Raw genomic sequence first — 16,632 nt, 5'->3', positions numbered from 1 at the left:
AAACAATTGCATCTCTGCTAGCATCGGTTTAGAGTTCTGTTCGAGCCAGGGCCCGTGGACCCGCTCCAGAAAGGAGGCCCTGTTTTGGTGGTGTTCCTGCAGCTGCCGCATGGTGGCGCCCGAGCCCCCCCTTTGCTGCCCCTAGACCCCTGCTGCCCCTAGCGGTACCATTGGCCACATGCCTCCACGGAGCGTTTAAAAGGTGGCCAGTTGCAGGCGTACGAAAATGTAAAACATCTCATTAATTATCGTTATGTTGCTTGTCTACCTCTGTAGTTTAGATATATTGGGTCACATACATTAAATTAATTTCACGTGTTTCTTTTTACTTTTGTAAAAATGTATCTTTCTTTTTACGTTTTAAAAAGGGGTTACTTGGAAATTTAAAACGACAGCGTGATTCACATCATATTTCTATGGGACAGCGCTGCTGGCTGACTTCTGGGCTCCCACGTGGACGCTCCCACAGGGCAACTCTCCAGCTGCGAGATGGACAGTAGTTTCCGCTTTAGCGTCAGCCGGTAGCTAAGCCGCATGGGGCAGCTTACATAGGTGTTCCCTCCTGAAATTTTCAAAACTCCAGAAAGTAGACGGAAGTATCCCCACTTTAGAACGGGGGAAATTGAGGTCCAGGGATGGCAGGTAAACCGTTCAAGACCACAGAGCAGGGAATGTCTGGGCTAGACTTTGAATGTCACACCCAGGCCTTGTCACGCCAGCGCACTCGGAAATACGAGACACGTGAGCATTGTTCAGGCCCCCCCTCCACTGAAGCCTTCAGATCATAATCGCACACGTGGGACTGTGTCTAAGCAATGGGACAGAGGTCTAGAAGGGGAAAAGGACACGCTGTTCCTGGGGCGTTTACTCTGTATCACACAGTGTGACGGGCACAGTGAGGACATGTTAGCGGTGGCAGGCAAACTCAGATCCACCTGATGGAAAGTGCTACGCGTTTTTCCTCTTTACCGTGTTTGCACCCAGGATTCTTCAGGAGTCTTTGGGTTGCACGTAACAAAATCTCAAATTTTTTGGCTGATGTAACTGCAAAGTCTGGGGCTGGCTCTGGGTAGTATCAGGCATGGCTGGATCCAGGAGCCCTGTCTTTACCTATTTGTCACCTCTGCTCCCCCAGATCCAAGCTTGCTTCCTACCCAAACCCAGTAGAAAGACGGTTTCTCCTTCCTGCAGTTTCAACAGCCATAATTGAAACCATGATATTGTACCTCATGGGCGTGGCTTGGGTCACGTGCCTACCGCTGAACCAGCTCCTCAGGGTCAGAGGAATCAAAGGGATTGATTGGTCCAAAGTCGTCTGGGTTTACTCCTGGGAGGGTGGGGTGGTGAGTCGGCCTCAGCCCCGTGCACGGATACTGAGACTGGGGAGAGTGTTCCGGGGAGAATCGGGATGCCTTAGCCCGAGGGGGAAGGGGTGCTGGGCAGGCACAAACACCAGATGGCCGCTGCGTTTTCCAAGCACGTCATTCCGAACTGTGGGTTGTGGTGGGAAAGAATCTGTTCCTAGAGCCTCCAAGCTCCTCGGTAGCACATCTGTCCACCTTGTGATCCCCTGCAGGCACAGCACAGATGGATACTGTGTGTGAGTGGCCTTCCCCGGTGACCAGCCCTGACCTCGGCACGGGCCCAGAAGACTGCCAGGCGCCCACCAGGTGACTCCCGGCCCTCTCCCTTCCAGCTGAATGTGGCATGGGGCTGTCCCAGCCCCCAGGATGCCCAGAGCACAGCTGGGCTGTGGTGTGGGTGGGGTTTGGCCCAGGGTATCAGGACTCCAGGGTGCCTCTCTGTCAACCCCACAGTCGCTTGACCCCCACCGTGTGCCCAGTGTTGCCCGAGCGCACGAGAGAAGGTCTAGACAGCACAGCCATGGCTCCCAGGAGCGGACGGTGGGGCTGCCAGAGGCTGTGGGCTGAGGGGCTGGGAACCCCTTTGCTGTGGAAGCGGTTACCCCTGAGCACAGACCTCCCTGTGTCACCAGGAGGGTTGGCAGTGCCCTTTCCGGCTTCTTTCTCAGCGACACCAGCGCCCAGGCCGGGCCCCTGGTGACCTCAGTGAGCTCCAGTGCCAGGACCACGCTCCTTGGAGGGGGCACTGCCATCACCCCCGAAGATGACTCCAAAACGACGGGGGCCCCCGGCTCTCCCTCCTCTGTGAGGAAGCCCAGTCCAGATCCAGGTAATTTCTCGAGAAGCTTTGGGTTGTTTCCCAGGGCAACGGCGTCTCACTGGCAGGCGACCTGTGTGTGGCATTCCGGGCAGGTGGGTCTCTCCTGGTCCAGGGAGAAGAGGGTCTCTAGGTCCCTTGGGGCTTTAGGCTTCGAGGGCCAGAGGGGATAAAGGAAGAAGTCATTCATTTGACAGCTTAGTGCCTGCTATGTGCCAGACACCGAGGTCCTGGCAAAGTGTCTGCTATGTGCCAGACACCGAGGTCCTGGCAAAGGAGCAGGTGTGGATATGACGCCCTCCTGGTTCCCGTGGTGACGAATTGGGGTCCTCAGTTCCCTCCTGTTTATCGCTGACCAGCCTTCTGTTGTATGGGTGTATACACCGTGTATATCCATTAGTGTTTGGATTTGGGTTGTTTCCACTTTTGGCTACAATTAACAGTGATAAACAAGTCTTTGTTTTCATGTCTCTGGGGTCAGTTTTAACTGAAAAATTTTTTTAAGTGCATTAATTTATTTTGAGAGAGAGCACGGGGGAGGGGCATAGAGAGTGGGAGACAGACAATCCCAAGCAGGCTCGTTGCTGTCAGTATAGATCCCGATGTGGGGCTCCATCCCAAGAACCATGAGATCAGGACCTGAGCCAAAACCAATGGTCTCTGCTCAACCAACAGAGCCACCCAGGTGCCCCGCTGAAGAGGTGTTCTTAATTTTGAAGTCATCACGTGGGTCCATCTTTTCTCTTTATGTCCTGCCTTATTTCACTGAAGTCTCAAAGACTCCTGCATTACTTTCTAGGATCATTACTGTTTTGCCTTTCACGTTTAGATCCGCTGTCTGCCTACCTTTTGTTTGTGGCGGAGGCAGCGGTCATGTTGCAAGAGGCCGCATGGATATGCAGTTGAACCGACGCCTTTTAGCGAACAAATTGTCCTTTCCCCGCTGATTTGCCTGCCATCGTTGGGGTAAATCTAAGGTCCATAGGTGCCTGGCTATGATCCGGACTTTATATTCCTTTCCGTTCGTTGTCTTTTTGTCTGGTTTGTGTGGATGCCATGCGGTCTCGACTCCAGGAGATTTTCGGTATATGGTGGAACAACTTCCCCATCTCTGTTCTCCAGCCCTGCCCTGGCTCTTCTTGGTAATTTGCATCTCTGCATCGACTTTAGAATCAGCCTTTCAAATTCCACAAAACGTCCCGTTGGGATTTTGATCGGGATTGCACTGAATCTGTGGATCAGCTTAGAGAGAATCCGTATTTTTATAGCATCAAGCACACGGGAAAGCCGTATGTTTGTTCAGACCGTCTTTATTTTTATGTATTTAATTTTACTTAGGTCAGCTTGAACTTCTCTCTCCCAATGATGTTTTATTCGTTTCCACGTAGAACGATTTACATCTTTGTGTTAGATTTCTAGGTATTTGATGTTTCTGATGATGATGACAGTGGTATTGTATTTTTCAGTATTGCGGGTTGTAAGTCTTCATTTTTAGCATTGTTTTGAACCGTGTGAGTAGTCAGTATGTGACAGCCTAACCTGTCACAATAGCAGTCTCATAGGGTTCAACCCAAATGTATAGACACTCAGCTGAGTTTGATGTAATAACATTATATCCAGTTACCTTGCTAAACTCACTGTGAGTCCTAATAACGTATCTGCCGATTCTTTTGTGCAACCTGTGCACCTAATGATGTCATCTGTCCCTGACAGCCTGGTGTCTTCCTCTCCTGGCCTCACTTCTTTTCTCTCCTTGCCTTGCCTTGCCTTACTGCCTCGCCTGGGACCCCAGGGCCACACTGAGCGGAAGCTGTGGTAGTCGGCATCCTTGCCTCATGGCTGATCTCAGAGGGAAGTGGCTCCAGGGTTTTGAGGAGGGTGGTGACATGTTGGGGCTGGGGAGAGGGCTCCGGCGTAGTGGCAATGACGGATCTCAGAGGGAAGGGCCTGGAAGCAGAGGGGCAGTTCAGAGGGAGTCAGTGCTCTTTTCCTGTGTGGCTGTAGACACATTCCTTCCCTCTCTGGGCTTCAAGACTCCCTCTGCAGATTGATCTGACACGTGAGGAGTCTGCCTTGGAGCTGGTGGTGGCGACTGGGTGAAGAGGTGGTGGTGAATGGGGCCTCTGCCTTGGCGGCCTGGCCTGGAGCTTGTTTGCTTCTTTCCCCAGGGCTGACCCCGCAGCCGCCGTGTCCCCAGGGGTCACCTGACTGTAGGAAGCAGTGTGAGCCCGACTACTACCTGGACAGGGACGGCCGCTGCACGGCCTGTGTGAGCTGTGCTCGAGGTAAGGGCCACGTTCTCCCCTCCTGGGGCTCCCTCTGGGTGCAGGGGGTCTTGGCCGAGAATCTGGGATGGAAAACCTTGAGTTTGTTCTGGGACTGGTGAGTCCTCAGGAGCCTAGCTCACCATTCTAGCATTTTTGAGCAGTTAGATTTTCTGAGTCCAGTTGTGATTATAGGGTTTTAATGGCAGTGATCCCTTTTCAGAGAGCTTCCATTTGCTCACTCCTGCAAGGAAGCATTTGTCATAACCTACCTGTTCTAAACTTGTCTCGTTATTTTTGGTAGCTACCTTATGGTGCATGGATTACAAATATCCCCGTTTTACAGAAGAGAAAACTGAGGCTTTGGGAACTGAGGCGTTACAAAGGCCACACATCCTTGTGAGAGCCAGAGCTAGAGTTTGAACTTTGAGGTTCTCAGTTGTGGTCATTCCTTGCGCAGTCCCTTAGCACATGCTCTGGACGGGCACTTGCTGGGTGCCTGCTGTGTAGATGGTCAGCTCACTTACGGCAATACCAGCTGCCCCATGACGTCTGTGAGGGCCACAGAGGGCAGGGGAAGCTGCCCAGGACCCGAGGAATGTGTGATTATGTCTCCTTTTCCAAAGTTTCTTTCACACAACAACGCAGCCTGAAGTCCAGGGAGGCCTGAAGAGGAAAGAACACTGTTTGTGGTCACCAGGGGCCACTGTTCCAGTTATGAGGCCACATAGCAAGTTTTGTCAAAGCTTGTGGTAATAAACAAACCATTCTTTGTACTCGTGAATTCTGTGGGTCAGAATTCAGACAGGGCACTCTGGGGACAGCTGTCCTTCGCTACACGAGGTCTGGGGTTTCCATTGGAAAGTGTGAAGGCTGGAGGTTGGAATCATCTGGAAGCATTTTCATTCATGGGTCCGGGTTTGATGCCAACCGCAGGCTGGGGCCTCGATGCTCTCTGTGTTGGCCTGTATATGGCTGACTTTGGGCTTCCTCAAGCCCTGGTGGCTGGACTCCAAGGGAGGGGGAGGGGTGGGCACAAGCCATATCCCTTTTGTTGACGTTACCTCAGAAATCACACGTCGTAACTTCTGCCGGTTTCTACCTGTTGAGGCAGTCGCAAATCACACTGAGTCATTGGAAGGAAAAGAAATCAAGCTTCTTGATGGCTAAGTGGCAGAGGCGTAGACGAGCAGATGGGGCCAAAATATTGCTCTGGCCATTTTGGACAAATGTAACCTGTCATAGCCACCATGTCAGATAGAGAAGCAGGAGGTGGCTGTGGGTCTGAGAATTCCTTTAGCTCTAAGGATGAAGCCCTGCAAAGCAGTGGGTGCAATGCAGGGGCTAAGAGCACAGACTCTGGAGCTCAAGTGGCTGGGTTCAAATCTTGGCTCCACCCCTTTCCACTCTTTAACACAAGCACGTTTCTTAATTTCTTGTGCCTCAGTTTCCTCATCTGTAAAATGGGTATAATAATAGTACTCTCCCAGAGAGCTGTTGCAGGAATTAAATAGGTTAAACCAGGTTAATCTGAGCAGAGTGCTAAGAGTACTTCCCCCCTAACCTCGATTGTATTAATGCTGCTTCACAGGCACTCAAAGGTATTAATAGCTATAATCATGATGATAGCTATTACTGTCCTGTCTCACCTCTCTCACTGCTGAGCTCACTCTTGCCCTCCACACAAATTCTCCAGAGCCTCTCTGCTTCCCACTCTCTCTGGAGGTTTCAGGGAGAAAGTGTGAGGTCCTTTATCATTAGAGGTCTTTTCAGTATCCTGCTGACTGAGAAAAGCCCTTAATGACCAAGTCATATTTGTCTAATCTAATAACGCCATAATTCTATTTTCACCCATGTAGAGCACACAAACTATTTCTGAACATATGTAAATGCATTATTATGTGTTTTCTGTTCACAAAACCTCTAATATTTTAATTTTGGGGGAAAACCCCTTTCTGTCATTGAAAATGTCAGACCTGTTGAGAAGCAGAAAGAGTCAGGAACGGTTATGGAATATTCCCCAGTTTTAAAGAATGATCAAGGCGTGGCCAGTGTGGGTCCACCTATGTGCACGCCCACTCACCCTGTCCTCTAGATTATTTTCTTTTAACAGCTCTATTGAGGTATGATTGACAGGCAATGCAATGCGATGTCTAAACTGTGCCATTTGATACGTTTTGACATATGCATGCAGTGGTGAAACCATCACTACAGTCGAGGTAAATGAACTCTCCATCCCCCCAGAAAGTTTCCTTGTGCTTGTTATCATCCCTCCCACCACTGTTCACCCCGCATCCATTCCCAGGTCACCATTCTGCTTTCTGTTACTGTGGAAGAGTTTGCATTTTCTAGCATTTTTCATAAACATAATCACATAGTATGTACTCTTTTTTCCTGCCTTCTTTCACTTAGCATAACTATTTTGAGCATGCCAAGAGATCCGCTCAATGGAAGAGTCATATGAGCATTTGCTTCTGGACAAAGGAATTCTCTGCCCTCCTGGGTTCTCTGGAGCCCCTGCCCTTGCCATCCCAGATCCTTCCCCGTGACCCTTCTGTATCCCTTAGATGACCTGGTGGAGAAGACACCCTGTACCTGGAACTCCTCTCGTGTCTGCGAATGTCGACCTGGCATGTTCTGTGTCACACCAGTCACCAACTCCTGTGCCCACTGTGTCACCCGCCCCGTCTGCCCACCAGGCATGGCCACCAAACCCCAGGGTAAGCAGTCTGTACCCCCAGGCAAGGGGCTGAGGTCTGTGCCCCTATAGCTGTACTTTTCCCTACCCCCGGCTGGGCAAATGACCTTCAACCCTAGCTGTTAACTAGGTCAGGTTTGGGCTTTGGTTTTTCTTTTAATAGCTAGATCCAGTAAGTGGAGTAAAATCTGGATTTGGGGGCACCTGGCTGGCTGAGTTGGAAGAGTATGTGACTCTTGATCTCGGGGTTGTGAGTTCAGGCCCTGAGTTGGGTGTAGAGATTACTAAAAGATAAATAAATCAACTTTAAAAAATGTTTATGTATTTGGGGGGGGGGGGTGGAAGAGAGGGAGAGAGGGAGAGAGAATCCCAAGCAGACTCTGTACTGTCAGCTCAGGGCCCAACGCAAGGCTCGATTTAATCTCGTGAACTGTGAGGTCATAACCTGAGCAGAAACCAGGAGTCGGATGCTTGACCAACTGAGCCGCCCAGGCACTTCAAAACATAAATAAACTTAAGAAAAAGTCTAGGTTTGGCATTTTGGTAAGAGATTCTGATAATATGTTTTAAAATTCTTCCTTCTGAAGGTGTTGGGTTTGTAAAATTTTGACTCGTTTTTAAAAGGCTGTTTCATGAGTCAAGACATAAATGAAATTTTTGAAGATGGTTCCAACTCAGATGGTAGACGTTTGGGGCACCTGGGCTGTCTCGTTCAGTAGAGCATGGTGCTCATGATCTCAGGGTTGTGGGTTCAAGCCCCAGGTTCGGTGTAGAGCTTACTTAAAAAAAAAAAAAAGAAGAAGAAGAAGAAAGAAAAAAGAGAAAAGGAAAAATAAAAGATGGTAGACATTTGCCAGAAAATTATAAATTCTTGATGGAGGGGGAAAAACCCAAAACACGGTTAATCAGTACATGAGATCTCAGCAAATTTCTAGAAGGTAGAAAACAGAGGGAAGGGTGGTGATGGATGAAACCAGGGGGAGGAAAGCTCACCCCAGGATTCAGTGCTGCAGGAAATGTGAGAGGTAACTTGCTCTGAAGACCCCACAGAAGCTCTGCGCTCAGAGCAGGCAAGTAAAAGGAAGGATGGGATGCGAGTGAGATGGAGAATTGAGAGGTACAGAGGGTTGCAACTTCATCTTGAAAATAAAAATTAAAGCTTGTAACAGTGGCCTGCCACGGACACTGACCAGTCTGAACAGACGGTACCTGAGTTTTCATCCTCTGGTGAAAATTGTCAACTTTTTGGCTAAAGATACTGAAGGAGTATCTAGGGAAACATAGGGCTGCTGGTGGGGTACTGCCACCCTTGTAAAGCCCTCTTTGGTTGTGTATTTGGGAGTACGCCCTGTCGATTGGCTACCCCTGCCGAGTCACCCTGGAGTGAAAACTGCCAGCCTGCACTCCCCCCATGGGCCCAGAGTTCCTGGGTGGATCTCCAACTCAGGGAAGAGACCCACTTTGAAAAGGACATGCTGGAATATTCAGCATTGTTCTTTTTATTATTATTATTTATTATTATTTTTTAAATTTATTTTTCAGAGACAGAGGGCGAGAGGCAGAGCACAAGTGGGGGAGGGGCAGAGAGAGGGAGACACAGGCTCCAAAGCAGGCCCCAGGCCCTGAGCTGTCAGCACAGAGCCCGACATGGGGCTCAAACTCAAGAACTGCGAGATCATGACCTGAGCTGAAGTTAGAAGCTCAACCAACTGAGCCACCCAGGAGCCCCTCAGTGTAGTTCTTTTTAAGTAAATATGAGTGAGCAGTAAAGATATCCAGACTGGTAAGGAAAACCAGCAGCATGAAAGAGAATAGCAAGATACATTGACAGAAACATTTACTATAGATGGAGCGATAGGAATTGCTTCAGGAATAGCAATAGAAGTTTAAAAATTTAAATTTGGGGTGCCTGGGTGGCTCAGTCGGTTAAGCGTCCGACTTCGGCTCAGGTCATGATCTCGCGGTATGTGAGTTCAAGCCCTGCGTCGGGCTCTGTGCTGACTGCTCAGAGCCTGGAGCCTGTTTCAGATTCTGTGTCTCCCTCTCTCTCTGACCCTCCCCCGTTCATGCTGTGTCTCTCTCTGTCTCAAAAATAAATAAACGTTAAAAAAAAAATTAATTAAAAAAAATAAATAAATAAAAATTTAAATTAGTGTCCACAGGGGGCGCCTGGGTGGCTCAGTCGGTTGAGTGTCTCTTGATCTCTGCTCAGGTCATGATCCAGAGGTTCATGGGATAGAGCCCTGCGTCAGGCTCTGTGCTGACAGCGTGGAGCCTGCTTGGGATTCTCTCTCTTTCCTTCTCTTGCTCTCTCTCTCTCTCTCTGCCCCTCCCCCACTCACTCTCTCAAAAGAAATAAACTTAATATAAATAAATAAGTAAACTAGTGTCCACAGAAAAATTCAAGTTGTTACATCCATAAAGCGAGAACAGAACGCAATGAAAAAGAAATAGTAAGAAAATAGAGGACCAAAAAAAAAGGCTTTTAGAAAGTGTGCCTGTTACCAATGGTGGCCTCTCAACTCTCATTGCACCCTCAGCTCCTGCTGTGCAGTAGAGGGCTGGACTCTGCGCATTTCTCCTTGTGAACGTGATGTTAAGCTTTGCCTGTAGAGGGTGCTGGGGAGCCACTGCAGGAAGAAGGAGGCTTTTCTTGGCTGCATTTACTTTTTCTTGCTCTTGCTGCACACTCTCTCAGCAGGGCGCATGGGTGGGGTCATCTGGTTCCAGTCATGCTCCCAGAGTCGACGGTCCCTTGCAACCTCATAGCCCCAGCCTAGGTCTGGTGACCACCTTGGCATGGCCCTTCCAGTGGGGACACTGGTACATCCCAGGCCTCATGTCAGCAGAAGTGCCATAATTCCCTCGGTGCACTCCCAACCCCAAGTCTTAGGTCTTCTGCATTCCCATTTCTCATGGCCCTCTTGACTTGGTCACTGTGTGCTCCGGGCCTTGTACCCACAGCGGTGCCCCAACTTTCCTTGCATACTTGACCTGAAAAATACAAGGTTTCAGACTGAAAGGACTTACCAAGAGTAAAGCAGGATGAATGAAGATTACCCACACCTAGACATAATAGATGTATTTATTTATTCATTCACTAGTTGACAGACATTTGGATTATTTCCAGTTTGGAGCTATTTTTTAAATTTTATTTATTTATTTTTGGGAGAGAGAGAGAGAGAGAGAGAGAGAGAGAGAGAGAGAGAGAAGGAGGGAGGGGTGCAGAGAGAAAATCCCAAGCAGGCTGTAGGCACAGAGCCTGACGTGGGGCTAGAACCCACAAAACATGAGATCATGACCTGAACCAAGATTAAGAGTCAGATGCTTAACCAACTGAGCCACCCAGGCAACCCTCCAGTTTGGAGCTATTATGAATACAGCAGTTACAAACATTCTTGTACAACTCTGTGTGAATATGTATTTTTGTCTCTCATGAGTAAATACCCAGGAGAGGGATGACTGGGTCACTGTGCTGGCCACACAGAATGTCTTTAAGGGTCAATTCAGAACCTGCCACCACCTGTGATCTGATCTCACAACCTAGTTTTACAGATGGAGAGAATCATAAGGCCAGAGCTAGAGCTGGAACACAAGGATCCTGAGTTTTAGCCCAGAGTACTCTCCACCAGACCACATCAGCTCCTTCTTAGTTCTGAACCTAGAATTTTCAGTTAAGATACAATTAAGTTTGAGAGCAGAACAAAAACATTTCAGACATAAAAGGGTAGAAAGATTTTTCCCTCGTGTCCTCTTTTAGAAAGTTACTTGAAGACATAATCCAGCTAAATGAAGGACAAGAAACAAAAATCCATGAATCTAGAAAACAGTGACTCTGTCCCAGGGGAGCAAGAAAGGGAAGTCCCAGAATGATAGCTGTGTTGCAGACCAATTGAACCAGATAAGAGGGGGAAAATGAAAGAGGGCTCCAGTGAATTGTCTTGTCTGCAGGAATGAAAGAATTGCAGTGAACTTTATGCGTAGTACCTTTGAAAAACTTGATATGGTGAAGGCACATTATTCTTTTATCAACAAGAAAAAGAAAGGCAATTTAAAACTCCAGGGAAAATAGAAAGCTGACAAGAAATTTACACTCCGAATATGAAGATGAAAATTTCATCTGACTTAAAGCACTTGTTGGATATACAAAAAGATAATCCATTTTATCTTGATGCTAAGACCATTCTCCTTCAAATGGCCCAAGGATCAGGTGTTTGGATTTAAAGAGAAATATTTCAATCTGGTAAATAATATCCTTTTTAGTTCTAAATTGGGACAAAGAGTAGGTAGGTTCTTTTTTTTTTTTTTTTTCTCTTTCAGTGGGCCCTTACCAGAGAACACAGACAAAGTAGTGGCTAAACAATACCTTCTGTTTACCTCCAGATTGAAAGAAGGAAGAAAAGGGGAGGGTCACTAACCCAGGGAGGAAAGAGGAAGGTATGGTACACATAGAGAGGTTGAGAAACATCCAAAGACCACTGGGTCCATCTTCTCCACTTAGAGAAGTTCTATTGCTGGATTCCAGCATGTATTCCAGTGGGAGCTCAGACTGAGGCTGCCTTAGAGAGACGCCAGAGGGCTCTCTGCTCATGGTGCTACCTGCGTGTATCCATAAGTGGTATATTTGAACACAAGAACTTCTCCAATCCTCTCAAAGTCAACTCTTATTGAAACCAATGACGTCTTAAATGTAATTCAAATACTGATTTACAAATAAATAGAAATTATAATAACAAATTGCATCATGTTCCTCATAGGCTAAAGCCTCCAGGCTTCAGCTAATTCAGGTAATAGTCTGGTGGCCATGTGGAAAGACATAGCATCTATTTGGAGACCGCCAAAAGAGAAGAGTTCCTCAGGACCCTACTAATCCAAAAAGGAAATTAATCCTTGCTTCACTTTCTCTTCAAGGTATTTCAGGAAAAATCTGAGAGGCATCACGAGAGCTTTTTAGAAGGGAAATGAATGTGGGTGGGGGATTTGCTTTGTACCCCATCAGAGGAGGGGTGCTGTCACCAGGAACATGGGGGTGAAGAGGGATAGTGATCAGCTTCAAATGTGGGCCAGTTTTTTTAGCCCTACAAAAGCAGTTAATTATAAACTTGTAAGAAAGTGCTCATTCCCAAGGCAGGAGGTGTGCTCTGGGCTGGGACTAAGGAGCCCTGCCTTCTGGCTCTAGCTCTGGCTCTATGATTCTCTCCATCTGTAAAAAAGAGGTGGCTGGGTCAGATCAGAGGAGATCATCTCTGAATGGTCCTTAAAGACATTCTGTCTGGTCAGCAAAGTGACACAACCTTCCCCCTCCAAGGTACTCAACAGGAATGAAATTCTATGTCCTCACAAAGACTTGTACGAGAACATTCAGAGCTACCTTATTTATAATAGCTTCAAACTGGAAACAACCCAAATGTCCATCAGCTGGTGAATGAGTAGGTAAATGGTGGTACATCTCTACAATGGAACATTGTTCCATGGAACATGTTGCTCTGTGCAACATTAATGAATCTCAGAAATATTATGCTGAGTGAAAGAAGCCAGACGCCAGAAAGTACATACTGCCTGATTCCATCCTGTGCAATTCTAGAACAGGCAAACCAATCTACAGTGACATAAAGCAGACCAGTGGTTGCCTGAATGTGAGGGAAGGATTTATGGCAGAAAGGCACTAGGGCACTTTCTGGAACAATGGGAATGTTGTAGATCTTAAATGGAGTTAGAGTTACATGGATGTATACATTCTTCAAAACTCATCAAACTGTACACTTAGAGATCATTTTCTTCTATATAAATTATACCTTAATGAAGTTGATTTCAAAAGAAAGACTTTAAAAATTGAGGCTACATTTAAATATCAGGGGATAGTATTTAAATTTATTCATTTATATGTATTTATCCGTTATTTATATAAAAGAGTGAGCGAAGGTAAACAGGGGAGGGACAGAGAGAGAGGGAGAGAATCTCAAGCAGGCTCCTCACTGTCAGTGCAGAGCCTGACATGGGGCTCGGACTCACAAACTGTGAGATCGTGATCTGAGCTGAAATCAAGAGTCAGATGCTTAACCGACTGAGCCACCCCAGGCGCCCCCAGGTTTCTCTTTTAAATAAAGTCAGAAGACCTAGAGCCACCAAGCCACCTTCCTATGTGACCACAGTTGGCTGGAGATAAGGAGCAGCCTTTTCACTTTGATCTTTTGAGACACGAACCAGACCGTCTCAGCCAGCTCTAGCTGCAGGAATAGGGGCTGACAAACAACGTTGACGTTTTAGTGTTCAGCTCCTGCTCCTCCGTGGGTCAGCTGGGCACTCTGCTGACTTGCCTGGGCTTATTGGTTTGGCGTGGGTTTGTTTCCAGCGTTTCTTATACTTCTGGGACCAGCGGGGGCCCCTCCCTGCCCAGAGCACCATCTCCTTATGGCAGCGGTGGAAGTGCAGAAATGCCCAGGCTGGAAACAGGCACTCTCTTACTTCCGTCCTGCTCCCCTGACCGTCAGAGTCGCATGGCGTTGGTGAGGCAGAAACACAGACCCCTCCTCCACCCGAGGAGTGGACCCTTGATTCAACCTACCACACGGATCCCATCCTATATCGCTAATTAAATCGTTGCTTTGGGGAGAAAGACACAATTTTTTAAAAAATTTATTGATTTATTGAGAGAGAGAAAGCTAGAGAGTGGGGGAGGGGCAGAGAGAGAGAGAGAGAGAGAGAGAGAGAGAATCCCAGGCAGGCTCCGTGCTGTCAGCACATAGCCCAACCAGGGGCTCCAACTCACAAACTGTGAGATTATGACCTGAGCTGAAATCAAGAGTCGGATGCTTAACCGACTGAACCCCAGGCGCCCTGAAAAAGCCCCACTTTTTAAGAACAGCTTTATTGCAGTATACTTTACATACCACAAGATCTGCTGGTTTTAGGTGAGTATAATTCAATGATCGTAAAGAAATTTACGAAGTTGCAAAACCATCACCACGATCTAAGAGACCTCACGCCTTTAGTGGTCAATCCCCATGTCCCTCCCCAGCTTGGACAAGCACTGATCTACTCTCTGTCCCTCTAGATAAGCCTTATCTAGACATTTCCAGAATATGTGTTCTCTATCGGGGTTCTTTCACTCAGACTAATACTTTTGGGGTTCATTCAGGCTGTCACATGTATTAGTGCTTTTGTTCCTCTTATGTCCACACAATATTGTGGTACTGATATACATTTTATTTACCCGTTTACCAGTTGATGGGCATTTGGGTTGTGTCCACTCTTCTGGCTATGATGAAGAACACAGCTATGAATGATCATGTACAACAGACAGTCGTGTACACGTTTTAATGCGGCTGCACACCAGCCTCCCCCATGCGCTCGCTCTCTTCCTTCCCCCACCTATGAGCCACCCCACTTGCAATTTCCTCTGCTTAGATGGCCCTACCCATACACACATCCCAGCAACAGCCTCCCGAGGGAAGCCTTCCTGGTCAGATGAGGTTGAGTCTCCCATTAAAGGGAGCCCATGTGCCTTCTTGTGACACCTGCATCGTGTCTGTGAGCCCCACCAGCCTGCGAGCCCCTGACGGTAGGGATCCGTTTTGTGCACTGCTACGTCCCAGGCTGCAACACGGTCCCTGGTACACAGGTGCTCAGTAAAGAGTTGTTGCATGGAGGGAAGGAAGGAGGGAGAGAAGGAAGGAGACAGGGCCAGAACACTGACCTGGGTCTGCCTGGCTGCAGTGTCGTTCCCGCCTCACCGTGTCGCTTCCCTGGAAGTTACCAGTCCTGCTGGGTAAGGCTCCTTGACACCGATTCTGCGACCACTCCCTGCAGGTACAGCTGAGAGGGATGCCACCCATGAGCCGCCGCCTCCCCTAGAAGCCCACCCCGAGTGCAGCACCAACCCAGAGGACAGCAAGGCGCCCACCAGGTGACTCCCTGGTCCCTTTTGGGGGAAGCTGGGCTGGGGTTGGAGGTGGGGCCTGGGCTGGATGTGTGTGCCGAGCTCACAGGTCATCTTGGGGGATGTGTGCCCATTTCTGTCCTGGGGTGGCTGGGAATGGCTCCTGTGTACACACTTCCCTTTTTCCGTCTCAGTCGTCAGTCTCACCTCTGGCTTCTCTCCTGGCAGCGCCACGGCCTCTCCGGTCTCCGCAGCAGACCCCCAAGGCAGTAAGGAGCATGGAGGGGGCAACACCCACACCTGGGGAGACACCTTCACATCAACGAGCTCCCCTATCTCTTTCTCCTCCACGGGAAAGCCCATTCTGGTTTCAGGTAATGATCACCCCCCAGAAAGGAGGGTCTGCCTCCCAGGAGGCCAGGAGGAGGGAGGTTTCTTCCTGGGCAGCAGCATCCATTGGGTGGGGGAGCCCAAGGTGGACCCCAGGTTTCTGGCTTCTTGAGCTGGGCCCGCGGCTCGGTCACTAGCTAGCGATCGTTCCTCAGTTCTTGTGAGCAGGGACTGTGTTCACAGCTTCATCCCCATGGCCTGTAATTGCTACTCAGAAAATGTTTGTACCTGGTTAGCTCAGTTGGTAGAGCATACAACTCTTGATCTCAGGGTCATGAGTTGGAGCCCCACGTTGGATGCAGAGTTAGTTCACTTAAATAAAACTTATTATTAAAAAGAAGAAGAAACACGAGAGACGATTAAACGTATTTGGTGAATGGATACATGACCTTGACTAGTTGCTTAATTCCTTTGAACCTCGGTTTTCTCACCTGTAAAATTGTAACGCCGTGTGGCACGCAGGGCAGCAAGCGTTGGAATACATACAGCTAGTCCAGTACGGACGGACAGGGCTCCTTCTAGACAGACATTCCAAGCGCGCTTCAATTTAGGGCTTGCAGTTCTCGTGCCAAACACGAGGGGGCGGCAGTTCTCCAGCCAGCCGTCCTCAAAGCGCCCGTCCTGGACTTGCAGTTTCAGCAGCTTGTTAGAAGAGCAAATTGTGGGCTCCACCCCAGCCCCACTGACCCAGACTCTGCACTTGAACATGGCCCCCGGAGATCCCTATGCACATTAAAGTTTGAAAAGCACACATATGGCGGCGCATGCTACTTTTTAACATCTGAAACTGGACTTAAAAATCAGTAACTAGGTATGCGATCTTCATAAGGGACAAAGGATAAAAGGAGCATTTTAAGTACTAAGTTGTAAAAAAGTATATACTTAGCTAGCGGTTAAGCGTGTAGGCGCTGGAGCCACCCTGGCCTGGCCCAAGCCATGATTCTGCTGTCACCCTTTGCCATTTAAGGGAGTTACTTAATCTTCGCAAGCCTCAGTTTCCCTCGTTTGTAAAAATGGAGATGGTAGCGGTGCCTACGTGATATTCAGGGAACGCTTGCTGAGCATGTTTATGTTCTCATGGAGCTTCCCATCTGGAGGGTAGCTGGGAGTCCTCCCAGACTCCCCATGTCACCCGCCTCGCTACTCTGCCCGCCCCCGCCCTGACTCTGGCCACACCGGAAGTGCCACAGGCTGTCGGGGGACGCACATGGCGTGTGCCC

The 16,632-nt window shown here is 48.5% G+C and overlaps 1 protein-coding gene across 2 annotated transcripts in view; it reads left to right on the top strand.

Moving 5' to 3' along the window:
- The window catches only part of TNFRSF8 (TNF receptor superfamily member 8), a 54,939-nt gene that overhangs the window by 22,265 nt on the left and 16,042 nt on the right, over positions 1–16,632 (top strand). For both annotated transcript variants that reach the window (XM_078452400.2, XM_078452399.2), the window contains exons 8-13: positions 1,577–1,670; positions 2,033–2,193; positions 4,350–4,466; positions 7,013–7,165; positions 14,953–15,049; positions 15,251–15,396. In XM_078452400.2, coding sequence (XP_078308526.1) covers positions 1,577–1,670; positions 2,033–2,193; positions 4,350–4,466; positions 7,013–7,165; positions 14,953–15,049; positions 15,251–15,396 — 768 coding nt within the window. The remainder of the gene's footprint in view (positions 1–1,576; positions 1,671–2,032; positions 2,194–4,349; positions 4,467–7,012; positions 7,166–14,952; positions 15,050–15,250; positions 15,397–16,632) is intronic.

Source organism: Panthera onca, chromosome C1 (assembly GCF_046562875.1).
Source record: "Panthera onca isolate mPanOnc1 chromosome C1, mPanOnc1 haplotype 2, whole genome shotgun sequence".
NCBI lineage: Eukaryota > Metazoa > Chordata > Mammalia > Carnivora > Felidae > Panthera > Panthera onca.
The sequence above is the reverse complement of the archived record's forward strand: the minus strand, read 5'-3'. Positions and strand labels throughout refer to the sequence as shown.